The sequence below is a fragment of the Anolis sagrei genome, chromosome 5 (genome assembly GCF_037176765.1).
Source record: "Anolis sagrei isolate rAnoSag1 chromosome 5, rAnoSag1.mat, whole genome shotgun sequence".
Taxonomy (NCBI): domain Eukaryota; kingdom Metazoa; phylum Chordata; class Lepidosauria; order Squamata; family Dactyloidae; genus Anolis; species Anolis sagrei.
The window spans coordinates 75,124,399-75,140,769 of NC_090025.1; the positions used below are offsets into that span (position 1 = coordinate 75,124,399).

Below are 16,371 nucleotides of genomic sequence, written 5' to 3' on the forward strand. Positions count from 1 at the left end.
TTTCAAATTACCATATTTCATCAATTCTAAGATGCAATTGCTTCTAAGACGCACACTAATTTCAGTACCACCAACAGAAAATACATATATATAATAGCACCTGCGATTTGAAGGACCTCATCACACTAGAGCATCTCTCCACTTTAAATACAGTTGCTGCCTCCTGAAGAATTCTGGGTTTTGTAGTTTAGGGAGAGGCCTTTAAGCTGCTCAACAGAGGGTTCCTGGGCCTCACTAAACCAAAAACCTCCGAATTCTGCAAGAGACAACAACTGAATTTAAAGTGGATAGATGCTCTAGTACAGTGGTTCTCAACCTGTGGGTCCCCAGATGTTCTGGTCTTCAATTCCTAGAAATCCAGCTGGTAAAGTGGCTGGTGCAAAGATTAGTGCAGATGCAGACTGCAGCCAGGAAATCAGGAGATGCTTCCTCCATGGGAGAAGAGCAATGTCCAATCTCGATAAAATAGTGAAGAATAGAGACATCACACTGGCAACAAAGATCCGCATAGTCAAAGCAATGGTATTCCCCGTAGTCACCTATGGATGTGAGAGCTGAACGATAGGGAAGGCTGTGTGAAGGAAGATAGATGCTTTTGAACTGTGGTACTGGAGGAAAGTTCTGAGAGTGCCTTGGACTGTGAGAAGATCCAACCAGTCCATACTTCAGGAAATAAAGCCCGACTTCTCATTGGAGGGAAGAATAGTAGAGGCCAAGATGAAGTACTTTGGCCACATCATGAGAAGAAAGGGAAGCTTAGAGAAGACGATGCTTGGGAAAATGGAAGGAAAAAGGAAGAGGGGCCAACCAAGGGCAAGATGGATGGATGGCATCTTTGAAGTGACTGGTTTGACCTTGAAGGAGCTGGGGGTGGTGACGGCCGACAGGGAGCTCTGGCGTGGGCTGGTCCATGAGGTCACGAAGAGTCGGAAACAACTGAACAAATGAACATCAACAAAGTGGCTGGGATTTCTGGGAGTTGTAGGCCAAAACACCTGGGGATCCAGAGGTTGAGAACCACTGTTCTAGTGTGATGATGTCCTAAGATGCACCCTGTTTTTAGAGATGTTTCGGGGGCGGGGGAGTGTGTCTTTGAATTAAAGGATCTGTGAATCAGTTAACTGAATAAGAAATTGAAGCCCATTGTATTATGTTATTTTCTACCATGTTACAATGTGACTTCCAACTTTTTGTATGACTTTGGGTTTTGCTTCAGGGTTTTTCTTTTCCAGATTGGCCAGTTTTCTCTGCATTTTAAGAATTTGCACCATGCCTATAAGAAGGAAACTGGGCGTACTTCTGACTCCATGCATTGGACAATATCAAAAAGAGTTGAGCTATTTCTTCTTCATCCTCCCCCCCCCCTCCAAAAGTAGTCTTCTGTTATTGCTGTTGCTAGCTATTTTTGTTATGTTGTTTTATGCTGTTTTAATTGTTATTGCTTTATTTTAATTGTATTCTGCCTGGGCTTGGACCCCATGTAAGCCGCCCCAAGTCTCTGTCAGGATTAATTTAGTTATGTATGTGTTTTAAATGTGCTTCTATGTATTGCAAATATGGATGCTACTGTGAAGTGGAAATGCTGTGCATAATGTTTACATCATGAGGCTGTGAGTAAGTGAACTTGAGAAAAGTAAGATAAGGTTTGTTCTTGCTGAGAACAGAAGGGAGTAGCCAGTCTCAGCAAGAAAAGATAAGCAGATGTGAAGAGGCTTTCGTTTTGACTAGTTCCTGAATTGTAGCTCGCTGTAGTAAGACGTGTCTGATGTATGTGCTTAGTAAACGTAGTTTATTTTGTAACTTGAAGCCTGCAGAGTCCTTATTTTGCAACTCGGTGTCTGCTGATCTAGCATTCCTTCCGCTGGGCATCATCTGAACTCTGACAGTCCCTTCGGGGAGATGGAGGCGGGGTAGAAAAATAAAATTCTTCTTCTCCTCCTTCTCCTTCTTCTTCTAAATGTACATCTTAAAATGGTCAACATTTTATAGATGTAGGGCTTTCAAGACCATCGGGAGGCCATCACTAAGAAAAGTTCTTTGTGTATTTGCAGTGAACTCTCAAACAACCTACTACCAAATTGGTCTATTTATAAAACTTTCCTAGAAACCGTTCCAGGGTTCTCTGGAAGCCTCCTTAGAAATACATTTGATGGTTTCACCTTAATGGCCCAGCAATTTCGTTTTGCTGTTTATGTGCATACTTAATTTTCCATGGCAGTGCTCAGTCTGAGGCATTTCTAAATTGTGGTAATCACAGGAGCTAAGTTAAATCAGAAAATGGGAGGAATATTTAATTTTCTTATTTTGCCTAACAGTCTAAGAACTGAATTTCTATGTCAATCTAAGATTCATTTTGTTCAGATAGTCATAGCTTACAGTGCCAAGTTTCTGCTAAGATTTAACCAGCATTAATACAGTTTTAGAAGAACCTCAATTCTTGGCATTATGCAAAACACATATTTACCCTTTTGGATTATAATCCAGTTTACATAAATAGCAAATATAAATTAAAAGTAAAACTATGAGAGGAGGCATAGAATTTGATAGGAAGACAAAGAACAAGGGGGAAGGCTAAGGGAATTCTGAGATGAAAGATAAGCAGGAGACAGATGGTAAATGCACTTGAAATTGAGTAAGAAAATCTTAAATTTCCAGTACTTCTAAAGCACATCGCTTGACCTGCAATGGCTAGAACAGTTTTAAGAGGTGGTAAAAACATGTCCTTTTTAGATTCCACAAAGGATTCAAAGACTTACATAAAATTACTCAGTGTGCATGCAGGGTACATGCTTTATGTTGCCCACACCTGCTGTAGCCAACTACAAAACCACTTTAGTCAAGGAATATGTCAGCTTTGTATGACTCAGGTTATCAAGCTGTTGTTCATCCAAGAACCAGAGAGAGTGTTGTTCAGTCCAGTGTGTATTTCAAAGGAGAAGATGTTTATGTGCTATTGATCCCTCTCTGGCCTTTTTCTTCTGAATTGCAACAGAAGTAGGCATTCTTGTTATTCACTTTTCATTCTGTTGTTTATAATTCATTGTCCTTGCACTAGAGCACCACATAGCAGCTAGAGTTTTCTTTGCAGAATGGAACTGGCTAGCTAATGGAAAACAGCTTTGTTTTTAGCCATTTAAGTGGTTGCAGATACTTTAGTGGAGAATAGCTCAAAGTGATGGTCCATGAATTGGTACCTGCTTGCAAGCCATCAGCTGCTGGTCGCTGGAGAGTTTCTAGGTAAACTCAGAAACAATAGGAACCAATATGGCCCCAGTTTTTGTCACATCAAGGATAAAAATGCTAGGTTTTCAGATCAGATAATTTAAACATGTGACACCCCCCCCCCCCCCACACACACACACACACACAGCACATATGTTTAAGGTTTAAAAAAAGCATGTAACTCATATTAATAAAAAATCTGTCCTCAAAAAGGGGACAGGCTAAAAGACTCAGCACTGGGATGTGAAAAATAATGCTCAAAGCAGCTTGATTTTCATATCTTAAATGAGTCAGTGAGTTAAGTGCTTTGAAAGTGTTTTGTATATAAAAATTACCAGCCAACTACCATAAAGCCTGGGAGACTTTTCGTCTGTTGCTAGATACCAAGTGCTCTTCTCTTGGAAGATGGTACAAGCAAGGTGCCATCATGGAAAGAGATCTTTCTTTGGGTCACAACTCGTTTGGCAAAGGCAGAGAAAGGCCTCCGAATACATTCTCAAAGCCTAGGTCAGTTTATACAGGAAGAGGCAATGCATAAGGTAAACTAGATCCAAGCATTTTAGGGAATTTTTGTTGATGTCAGGAGTAACCTGAGAAACCACAAGTCACTTCTGGTGTGAGAGAATTGGCTGTCTGCAGGGATGTTGCCCAGTGGACGCCAGGATGTTTTGATGTTTTACCATCCTTGTGAGAGGCTTCTTTCATGTCGCCGCATGGGAAGCTGGAGCTGACATAGGGAGCTCATCCACATTCTCCCTGGATTTGGACCTCTGACCTTCAGTCCTACCAACACAAGAGTTTAACTCATTGTGCCATCAGGGGCTCCATTCTTTTAGGCTCCAGTCCTTCCTAGAGGGTCGCTCTCGGAAGGTGTTACTGGGAGACACCTGTTCAACCCCACAACCATTGTCGTGTGGGGTTCCTCGGGGTTCTATATTGTCTCCCATGATGTTTAACATCTACATGAAGCTGCTGGGGGAGATCATCTGGAGTTTCGGGGTACAGTGTCATCTGTATTCAGATGATATCCAACTCTGTCACTCCTTCCCACCTGCTACTGAGGAGGCTGTGCAGGTCCTGAACCGGTGCTTGGCCGCTGTGATGGTCTGGATGGGGGAGAACAAATTGAAATTGAATCCAGACAAGACAGAGGTACTCCTGGTCAGTCATAAGGCTGAACAGGGCATAGGGTTACGGCCTGTGTTAGACGGGGTTACACTCCCCCTTAAGACGCAGGTTCGCAGCTTGGGCGTGATCCTGGACTCATTACTGAGCCTGGAACCCCAGGTTTCAGCAGTGACCAGGAGAGCATTTGCACAATTAAAACTTGTGCGCCTGCTGTGCCTGTGCCTTGGGAAGTCTGACTTGGCCACAGTAGTCCACTCTCTGGTTACATCCTGTATAGACTACTGCAATGCTCTCTGCGTGGGGTTGCCTTTGCAGACTGTCCGGAAGCTCCATATGGTTCAACGAGCGGCAGCCATGTTGCTAATGGGAGCGGAGCACAGGGAGCACACAACTCCTCTGTTGCGCCAGCTCCACTGGCTGCCAGTCTGCTACTGGGCACAATTCAAAGTGCTGGCTTTAGCCTATAAAGCCTTAAACGGTTCTGGTCCAGCTTATCTATCCGAACGTGTCTGTCCTTATGAATCATCTAGAACTTTAAGATCATCTCGGGAGGCCCAGATCTTGATCCCGCCTTCCTCACAGATGCGTCTGGCAGGGACGAGAGACAGGGCCTTCTCAGTGGTGGCCCCTCGGCTATGGAACGCCCTTCCCAGGGATATAAGATCAGCTCCCTCCTTTCTAACATTACGCGAGATGGTTAAGACCTGGCTTTTCAAGCAAGCTTTTACTACTGGAGCATAATTAGACGAAAATCAATCATGGAATGTCTGACGATGCAATTGGACCATAATTTTAGTAAGGAGACATTGAGGATTTGTTTTTATAGAGATTATTGTTTTTATATATATATTAATGCTGAATGGTTTTTATAAGTGTTTTATCATTGTTTTTAACTGTACCTGAGATTGTTATGGCATCGAATCGCTGCCGACTGTGAACCTCCTTGAGTTGCTTTTGGCTGAGAAAGGTAGTATACAAATGCAGTAAATAAAGTTTGAAATAAATAGGGTTTGAAATGCCCTGACTGAAGATGAAAGAAGCTTTTTCAGTTCATCACTGCAAAACAAAAATAGCTTCATAAAGCCAAGGACACTATAAATGTAAGAACACTTACTTAGGATTCTTCTCAAAGGGATAGAAATGTTCTGGCCTTATTTTCAAAGGTTCAAAGTAGCTGCAAGCTCCGGTCCAATGGTTTTGTCAAGTGCCTTTCTCTATCTTGACAAATGACTCAGAAGAACTGGGCAATCTAACCATTTTATAGTTTTCTAATGAAAATATGTTGAGTGTTAGGAACAAATTGGCACTATGACATATCCTCCATACACATATTTGCAGAGAGAAAGAGAGAGGATGCTATTTTTGCATGCCCTCCTCCTCTAAAGATGTCAGTGTAAACATTTGAATTAGCTGGTATAGCGGAGGGAGGAGGATGGAAAGAAAGGGAGAGCGGTTGCAAATTGTTGTAACATTTTAAAAATAATAACTTGCCTCAAGGTTGTGGAAAATGCTTTCTTAGAATCATAGTTGGAAAGGGCAGCTAGTTCAATCCCCGGGCATGCAGGAATATAAAACTAAAGCACTCCTGAAAGATACCCATCTAACTTCTGTTTAAAGAATTCTAAAGATAGAGAACCCACTATCTTCAAAGACAGTTTGTTCCACTTGGGAACAGCTCTTTTAAAAAAGAAGTGCTTCCTTATGTTTGGGTGGAATCTCTGGGTTGTTATTTTTGCAAAATGTAATAGGCTCCAGAAAGATGCAAAGCATGAACCTTGTCCTAATTTTTCAAAGGACATGAAGTGGTCAGTTAGTGTTGATGTGCAAAACCAATAAATCCGCTTACTAAAAGTCAGTTTCCTTGGGTTTAAAACTTTCCCTGGGAAAATTCCTTTCATTACCTCTGTAGTATCAAGGACTCACGTTAATATATGTTGGGTGCCATGGAGTCAGGGCCCTGACAAATGTATGAATGTCCTGTGGCTCCTCCATGATGACAGGATGGCAACAGTCGTGGACAGCAATGGCTCCCACAGTGACCCATTTAAGGTGGAATCAGGTGTCAAACAGGGATGTGTTATAGCCCCAACCTTATTTTCCATCTTCATCGCTATATTTCATCTTGTTGATGGGAAGCTTCCCACCAGAGTGGAAATCCTCTATCAGACAGATTACAAGCCATTTAACCTCAGCTGACTGAAAGCCTAAACCAAGGTCACAACAACATCTGTTATAGAACTCCAGTATATCGATGATAAGGTAATCTGTGTGCATTCAGAAGAAGACCTACAAGCGACTCTAAACACCTTTGCAGAAGCATACGAGAAGCTCGGCCTCTCATTGAACTTAGAGAAAACCAAAGTGTTCTTCCAGCAGTCACCAGCCAATCCCTCTGCAATGCCAGAAATACAGCTTAACAGTGTAACATTAGAAAACATTGACCATTTCCTCTACCTCTCCACAAAAATAAACAGTGGCACTGAAATACAACACCATCTGAGCTCTGCGAGTTTTTCCAAATGAAGCAGAGAGTGTTTGAGGACCTGGACATCTGTAGAGAGACCAAGGCGCTTGTTTATAAAGCGAATGATTGTCCTCCCAACCCTGCTATACGCCTGTGAAACGTGGACTGTCTACAGACGTCACACTCAACTTCTGGAATGATTCCATCAGCATTGCCTCCAAAAAATCCTGCAAATCTCTTGGGAAGACAGGTGAACAAATGTCAGCATGCAGGAAGAAGCAAATACCACCAGCATTGAAGTGATGCTCCTATGTCATCTCCATTGGATTGGCCATGTTGTCTGGATGACTGATCACCATCTCCCACCATTACTATACTCCCAAAACTGTGGCATAGACACTGAGAACTATGAAGCCCTGGCCTTTGAGTGCTCTAATTGGAGGTCAACTGTGACCAGCAGTGCTGTGGAATTTGAAGAAGCATGAATGGAGGGCAAAAAGGAGAAACATACCAAAAGAAGGTGTGTCAAGCCAACCCTGACCGGGACCACTTTCTACCTGGTAACCAATGTCCTCACAGTGAAAGAACATGCAGGTCAAGAATAGGGCTCCACAATCACCTACATATCCACCACCAAGACACTACACTTGGAAGGTCATCATACTTAAACAATGAAGGCAACCTAAGTAAGTAAGCAAGCCATGAAGTCATTTTCTTTGTTCATATCTATGCTAATGGATTGGAATGTGTAAATATAATTCCATTGAGCTGATTCTCTATCTAGTCTTCCTGTAATGCCTTTTTCAGAGACTGTAATGTATGTCTAGGAAGTTGAAATGTTCTGTATCTGGTTTTCAAGTATTACTATTTCTAATGTCCTGATTGTGTCCATTTATCTTCTTACGTAGAAACTGTCCTTTTTGTCCAGTGTTGAGTGTTGATGGGCAGTGATGGCATAGGATTCTCCAATATGTATCATATTGTAGGAAGAGCAAGTGAATTCATATTGCATATGATATTATTGGCTGTGTTGTTCTACAAGATTGATTGTTGTTTGTTGATTATGTATTTGAGTAATCTCAGCTGGGGACCGTAGGGGACCACTAGGGGTAATACATCATTTTGTGTTATTAGTCTCTTCCATAGTAAGTTGTTCTTGGTAATTAATCTTGTCTGTTGATTTGTTCGTTTACCTCTTTAGGGGGGATATTTTAGTTTGAGAAATGCTTGAGAAACTCAAGAGTTTTGATTCTCTATCTTGTGGAGCTGAGCAGATGCAGATGTATTGAGGGGTTGGCTGTAAACAATATATTTGATGGTGTGTTTTGGGTGGAAACTGAAAATTTATAAGTATGTTTAGCAATAGAGTGTGATGCTTAGACGTTCCTTATACAATTACACAATGGTATCAAGCGAATGAATTTGGTATGTGCATTGGTCCAGGTTCAGCTTGATGATAGGGATAGAAACTGTTGAAATCCTAGCATGGACAAGAGACAGGGCCTTCTCTGTGGTGGCCCCTCAGCTGTCGAACTCCCTGCCTAGGGATATTAGATCAGCTCCCTCCCTCCTGACCTTTCGGAAAAGAGTGAAAACTTGGCTCTTTCAGCAAGCGTTTGGAACTTCAGCATGACCAGATAAATTCAAATTGGAATATGAACAAGAGACGGCTAAGACGATGTTAACGGATGAGGAATTGAACAGGAAGACATAGTTTTATAATTTTTTATTGTTTTTATTGCTTTTATGGTTTTTTACATGTATTATGATGTGATTAATTTGCTTTTAACCGATGTATGTATTTATTTTTATATAGCATCTAATTGTTGCCGATTTGTATGCCGCCCTGAGTCGCCTTCGGGCTGAAATGGGCAGGATAAAAGTGACACAAATAAATAAATAAATAGATAAATAAATAAATAAATAAATAAATAAATAAATAGTGGAAAATTTCAAGTGATTTCTCTATGTCCAAATATTAAAGACACCATTTGAGAAAACACACTCTATGGGTCAAGAGTGTTATGACCTTTCATAATAAATGGAAGCAAGCATTATGCTATCAGTGACTGGGTAGTACAATTAGCAAAGAGGTTGTGTGTGTGTATGTGTGTGTGCAAATTAGCTTTTAATAAATTCATGGGATCACCCATAGGTTCACTTGAAGGCACTCACATAAGAAGGCACTCACATCCTGACCTTCCTCTCTATGTATTCAGGATTGTAGTGTTTGGGATTTTCATTGGGGCAATTGGCTTGCTTAATAAAATGTTTCCAGAAGTCCTAGTGTATTTTAGTCTCTTGAGATTAAATACGAATTTTGTGGAGCAGGAAGTATCAGTACTTAGCTATGGGGCGATTACTATATGAAGTACTATGGGGGTTAGTGGTCTGAATCATCATTTTGGAGTTTGAACAAATGTTCCATCTCCTGAGCTGGATTATATTGGTAAAATTATTATATTGAGCCTGATATTCATACAGGTTTAATCTTAAAAGTTTATTTTAAGATAGTGTTTTTTTTCTTTGCATCAAATAGATTATCCGTGTGATTCATAACCTCTATGTAAATGTGATAACATCTCTACTAAAAATGTTCTGCTGAACGTCATCTGGAGTGCAGGGTGTTTGTCAATGGGATTATCATGCATGTATTTAAGGAAATGTTCTTCTTTTTAAGAAAGAAGTCATGATATTCTAATATTAGCTTCCATTCATTGGCTTTTTTTAGATAAGACTTTTTATGAATTGGATTTCTTCTTGACTTCTGATTTCATATGGAGCCTTGTGCCTTTTGGGAATAGACCCAAAACTTTTGAAAAGATTGTTAGATGTTATCTGGTGGTGTGCCAAAAGTGCATCCAATTCCTAATAATTATATTTAAGGGAATTGTTAATATGTATTATGCAACACAATTATCAATACATTCAAACTAAAGTAAAGAATATAAGAGCTGATACACAGGGTAAAAAGAATGAAATTAGCTTCGATATTTTGATCCAGTTTCCATTGCACTTTGAGCTTTGATGTTGGTATGGTGGTACAGGAGGGACAACCAAACCTCTGGGACCTCTGAGATTCAGGGGCTCATTTACACTGACAGGACAACCTTCAGTTGCATCAGCCCCACAGCAGCTAAACACCACATGGCATTGATCTGGCTTAACACAGGACTGATCCAGCTTAATGCAGCCTTGCCCTGGGTAAAGCTGAGTTGGGGGAAAGCCAGAATCCTGACCCAGGATTTGGTCTGTCACACGACTTTTGGGATTTCAAGACAGTCGGGCTGATTCTCAATGGGAACCAATCACAGCTATCTTCCTGTCATTTATAGGACCTCATCATAAAGCCCTGGCAAAGTGTGCCGTTTCGCCAGGTTTCTGGGGAGGAAAGAGAGAGCAGCAAGGCAAATCTGTCGCCCTGCACACAGCTCCCTCTCAGCAACACTTTCCCAATCACATGGGAAAAACATTGCCATTGTAGGGAGGCCCAGTGCTGGCATTGGAGCCAGCACAGCACGGGAAGTCTCCTGTGTTGCTGGACAAGTGTCCTGTGACGTTTTCACCCTGGTTGGGGTGTCGCCTGTGCCAGAAGTCACACAATGTCGTGTGATGTCCGGCGTTGGCCTTCATCCCCCAGACAGGGTGAAGGCGTCCAAGGATGCTAAAATCACCTCCTCTGGTGAGGCTACTTGTCATTGTACCCACACCTCATTTAGTTTACTTGTTGGCACTCTGGCAACAGCCGGAACATGTGGAAGGGGAGACAGGTAGGGTAGTGGTTGTGAACCATGTTCAGCATAACTGGACAGTTGGGACTCCCTCCCACCTCGAAGACAGTTGAGAGAGTCCCTGTTGCACTTCAGGACAGGAAAAGCCCTCTGACTGTAAACACCATACCACTGATTGGAAAACAATCCTTTTATTGAATATAGTTAAAAAGCACTTTAAAGAAATAGGTAAATCCAATTAGGTAAGAAGATAAGCAGGAGCAAAAATAGTCCAGGGTAAAGTTCAGCAAAGTCCACACTTCTCTAATATAAGGCGTGAATATAATTCATACAATCCAAAAATCCAAATCATGAAACAAGAAATACTTAGACAAGAATCTTCCCAGCAATGCTTCCATGAACAAGAACGAGAACTTCCCTTGATACCAAACAATGCTTCATCTGACTATATTTCCCACACTTGGAACTTTTATTATCCCCTCGTTAAGCTATCCCCAGCATTCAGAAATTGGTTTCGCTTTAATTGAGATTCCCTTATCTTTTTCTGTCGGATTCTGGCAGACCACCGAAGCCACTGTTCAGCCTACCTGTTTTGACTAATCTCCTGCCTCCTATCTATTTGCTCATTAAGTTTCCCAGCTGGGCCAGGTGCCCAGATGTTTTCAAGCCCCAAATCCTGGGAACTCTCTGGTAAAAATTCAGGGAGTATACCATCGTCCCCACACCCTTCAGGGACATTCTCATGGGAAACTACACTTTGCACAGGGGTCTCCTGGTCCTTCTCTGCATCAGTATCATTGACCAAACCATTGCCATCTTGATATTCATTGGCATCACTTCCCACATCCAAAGCACCCTGATGCTGAAACACAATCACAGGCTGAACTCCAGCAGTCCCTATCTGAACACCATGCAGGTCTGATCTGGCACCTGGAACACCAGATTGGGCCACAAAAGCGGTCAGTGTAGAAGGGTCCATAGTAGTCTAAAGTCTTCACCCAAGCCAAAATGCCAAAGTAACTAACTGCTCAAATCTGATCCATTTCAAGGGCCTCTTGACCTATAAACAAACATTCCGTAACACAAACGATACATCCAGCAAGACCTTAATTTAATATCAATCAAGACTGCAAAGCTCTAGGCCTTAATTCAATGAAGAGGGAGTCAATTAGGAAGTGATATAAGATTTCGTTTTGGCTGTTGGCTTTGTTGGAACATGTTTTCTCCTTATGATCTGCCTTGGATCCTGCTATTCCAGTCTAACTAAACCAACTCTCTCATCTTCTGGCTGCTCCTATCTATTTAACCTTATAGAGTAGCTTTTCCCCATTCTGAGAATCTCATCTTGCCTGTGGGTTTTTAACCTGTAGTCAAAACATAACAATGTCATGTAATACTATCATGTTATGGAAAAAATATTCTCTCTGGCACTATAAGTTTCCATGTACATGATGTAAGACGTCTTTCACAAGTCAAAGGTGGAGGAGGATGCAAAATCTACTGTCTGAATAATATGGGCTATAAAGAACCATATTTTTTCCTATTTATGTTTCAAATCAGAATGTAAAGAGAGCAGTTCCAGGTAGTTAGAAGCATGTCTAAAAACAGGCTGCCTGGAAATGAGACTTTAATAAATTACATGCTTTAACAATTTTTTGGATAGAGATTACGGGAGATGTCACCAAGATGTACTTTATGTTTGACAACCATAGTTACATCTCGTGGCACTAAATGCCACAGGTTAACTGTACACTCTGTGAAAAGGTACCGTATATACTCGAGTATAAGCCGACCCAAATATAAGCCAAGGAACCTAATTTTACCACCAAAAACTGGGAAAATGTATTGACTCGAGTATAAGCCAAGGGTGGGAAATGCAGCAGCTACTGGTAAATTTCAAAATAAAAATAGATACCAATAAAATTATATTAATTTAGACATCAGTAGGTTAAATGTTTTGAATATTTACATAAAACTGTAGTTCAAGATAAGACTGTCCAACTCTGATTAAACCATTATTCTAACCTTCTTCAATGTAAATATGCTTACATGTCCTCCAATAATAATAAATAGAGTAAAATAATAAATGTAATAATAACAACAATAATAAAATAATAAATATAATAATAACAACAACAACAAAGTAAAATAATAAATAATATTGACTCGAGTATAAGCCGGGGAGACCTTTTCAGCCTAAAAAAAGGACTGAAAAACTAGGCTTATACTTGAGTATATACAGTACTTCCTTTTCTTTGCCCTGAGTCTCCTACCATTTGGTTCCATGGCTGATCTAGAGGAGCCCCCGGTGGCGCAGTTGGTTAAACTGCTGGACTTGCTGATCGAAAGGTTGCGGCTTCAAATCCAGGAAGCGAGGTGAGCTTCCGCTGTTAGCCCCAGCTTCTGCCAACCTAGCAGTTCGAAAACATGCAAATGTGAGTAGATAATAGGTATTGCTCCAGTGAGAAGGAAACGGCGCTCCATGCAGTCATGCTGACCACATGACCTTGGAGGTGCCTACGGACAACACCAGCTCTTCAGCGTAGAAATGGAGATGAGCACCAGTCCCCAAAGTCAGACATAACTGAACTTAATGTCAGGGGAAAACCTTTTAACCCGAGTCTCCTATCATTTGCTTCCATGGCTGATCCAGAGTATTATGAGAAAATGAGAACTTGTATCTTACCTACTTGCTCTACCTCATGTTTACCTTTATTCACTCCTATCGTAACCCCCTTCTTACCTTGTTTTCTAAAATAAACAGCCCCAGCATATGTAACCTTTCTGCACAGAGGATTTTCACCAGACCCTTGATTATTCTAGATGTTTAGTTCTACGCTTTTTCCATCTCCGCACTGTCCTTTTTTAGGTTAACTGAACAGAACAGTACACAGTATTCCAGATGTGGTTGCATCATGAATTTGTACAATTGCTGTTTAGTACTGGCAGTTTCATTTTCAGTTCCCTCTGCAATGATGCCAAAAAAGAAGTTCACATTTTTAAAGCCAAACACTGCATTGCTGGATTTGTGAATCTGTTTCAAAATTCTTTTCACAAGAAGCAATGCAGACATTTCCACTGTCTTCGTCATAGAACAGAATTTAGAGCTACTTGTCTTAAGTTGTCATATGTATGATCCAAAATAGTGGCTGTCTTTCATGGGAGATTTGCAGACTACCATATGGAAGACAGAGGATACTCAAGTTATTATTTTCCACCAGTCTATTCCCCCTCACCTTCTTCTTCCTCAGTCCAGCAAATGTGTCTCTGTGTTATTTTCAGGTTGTGAATCGGCCCTTGATCTGACATTTCAGAAGGCTGTGCCCATAGTGAATGACATCTTTAAGGTCCTCAGGGATGTTATGAGAATGCGGACACATATGAAACAGTTTAATTCTGTACATACCCCAGGAAGCCATACCCAACAGGCAAGTCAATATGGATTTTTCTTATTAGTGTACTGCATTTTTATTAAATCATGTTTAGTGATTGATTTTATAATGTTGTAATGTAAATACATTTTGCTCCTTTATGTGCTCGTATAGTAAGCCTTGCCTTCAGATATTCTTGGAAGTAATTACTTAATCTGAAATATGCTGAATAATGGCAGCTATGAGGTGGCCATCTGCCTAGTATTGCCATCAATCTACCTCTCTCCCCCCAAAACCCCACATAGTAAATTGCTAGGAACTTATCAACCATTTCCAGAAAGGCCACTTTTAAGGTAGTGAAGAAAGCAAGTGATACCCAGACTCTGGTCCTCCAGGTGTTTTGGACTACAACTCCCAACAGCCTCAGCCACTTTGGCCAATGGTCAGAGATTCTGACAGATGAAACCCGAAAGACCAGAATTTGGGAATCACTGGTCTAATTCATCAAAACAGTTCCTGAAGCCCATTGAATCTAACATTTTGTCATTAACAGCAGCCAATGAGATGTCCCAAGCAAGTCCGAGTAAGGAGAAAAAGAAAATACAAGGAACTGAATCAGACTATCTTCATGATCACACAAATGGAAAAAACAGCTAAAATAGAATTACAACTGTTCCCGGAGAGAAGGGGGAGGGGGAGGAGGGAAAAAAGGCGGATAGATATAAATAGGAAACTAGAATGAGATTAGAAAAGAGTAGAAAATACATATCAAAAGGGAATGTACATTTTTCTTCTTGTATTGGTTGAGTTTCTTTCTTTGATACTTCTGTAATGTAATGTACTTTTGTAATGTAATGGCGATAAGTTATACCCTGCTTATACAAATTAATTTTTTGAAAAGATGTCCCAGTCAAGTTGTCTTTGATGAAAATACAATTGTTTATATATTTTATGTTCCTTCTAATTCTTGTCATGAATAGCTATTAATTTTTCTAACCTTTCTACACTGGTGGATACAGGAAGGGAGATGGATAGTTCTGTAGCACACCAAATTTGATATATTGATATGTTCTCATACAGAAAAAATGTATAGCTAATATCTGTTCCGTCTCTCTCCCTCCCCCAATTAAATCTGGATAGCATGTCTTTTTTTTTGTGACTGCATAGAATTTATTTTTTCATTGTGTCAGATCAAATCAAATCTTTTATTTCGTTCATAGACCAACATAGGAAATAAAAGTCACAGTTTCTTACGAACTTCGTACGTTTAGTACATTTAAAATGTAAATATAAATACTGACGCACAATAGGGGTGAGGGAGCAGAAGGGGAAACAGGGCAAAAACATAAAATTCAGCAAATTATAGAATCAAGGAAGATGATTACTGGATACACAGTTAACTTTTGGGACCAGTCATCCCCTTATCGTTTCAGAAGCAGATTGAGGGTACAGTTATAATGTATTTAAGAAGACACAAAGTTAAGTGACTGTATAAAAGACTTATATTTATCATTATTTATTTATGTATTTAAAACCGTTTTTCTCCCACAGGTGGGATTCAAAGCGGTGAACAAATGGTTAAAAACAAAAATTTAATAATAAAAGAGCACAACATCATACCCCCAACCCAAGCAAATAAACAATAAAACAGCACATTGCATAAACACATTACATAAACCATATAAAATAAGCATAATAAATAACGGCATTTATCATTAGCATTTAAAAAATACCTGTGCCTCAGGTCACTGAGGTTGTCCTTAAAACACTGTAATAAACATTTTCGAAGCTCCAAATCTTTGACAACACAGACATGGGGAAAATGTGTTTTTAAGGTTATAATTGCATTAGAAAAATCATTTTTCTCAGAATTGTTTTATTTGAGTGCTTCTATGCTCATTCGGTTTCTTTTTTTTTATCTGAGTTAAATGGCACTTCCATTTATCATTTGCACAGCACAGCTCTTCAATTTGTTTTCTAAGAAAACCGAAGATTGACATTCCTAGAATAGTGGTTTTATTAAATATTTTTTTGCCACAAATGGGACATGTACATTATAATACTTACTATTGAAATGCTTGTCATTCATTATTATTGCCTGCAGTAATGATAGGCAAGATGAAGAAAATGTTGTTATTGAAAGAAGCTAGAATTTTCACATAAAGCAGTGCTTCTTATATTATCTGATCTCTAGGACTGGCATTTCTTCCCCTAATGTTCTAGGTAGCGTTATCATACTTGTGCCCATTGACTACAATTGCTTCTTTCTCTTTTTTCATGGAAATTCTCCATGGACTGGACAGTTCTGATGAATCAAAAGAGCTGCAACAATTTCCTTCAGTTCTTGTGGGTTTTTTCGGGCTATATGGCCATGTTCTAGAGGCATTTCTCCTGACGTTTCGCCTGCATCTATGGCAAGCTTCCTCAGAGGTGAGGTCTGCTGGAGCTGGGAAAA

General features: G+C 40.2%; 1 protein-coding gene across 1 annotated transcript in view; it reads left to right on the plus strand.

The window, feature by feature from the left end:
- SCFD2 (sec1 family domain containing 2) overlaps positions 1–16,371 on the plus strand; it is a 207,087-nt gene that overhangs the window by 162,406 nt on the left and 28,310 nt on the right. Inside the window, exon 6 of the mRNA XM_060778518.2 lies at positions 13,828–13,973. Within this exon, the coding sequence (XP_060634501.2) occupies positions 13,828–13,973 (146 nt within the window). The remainder of the gene's footprint in view (positions 1–13,827; positions 13,974–16,371) is intronic.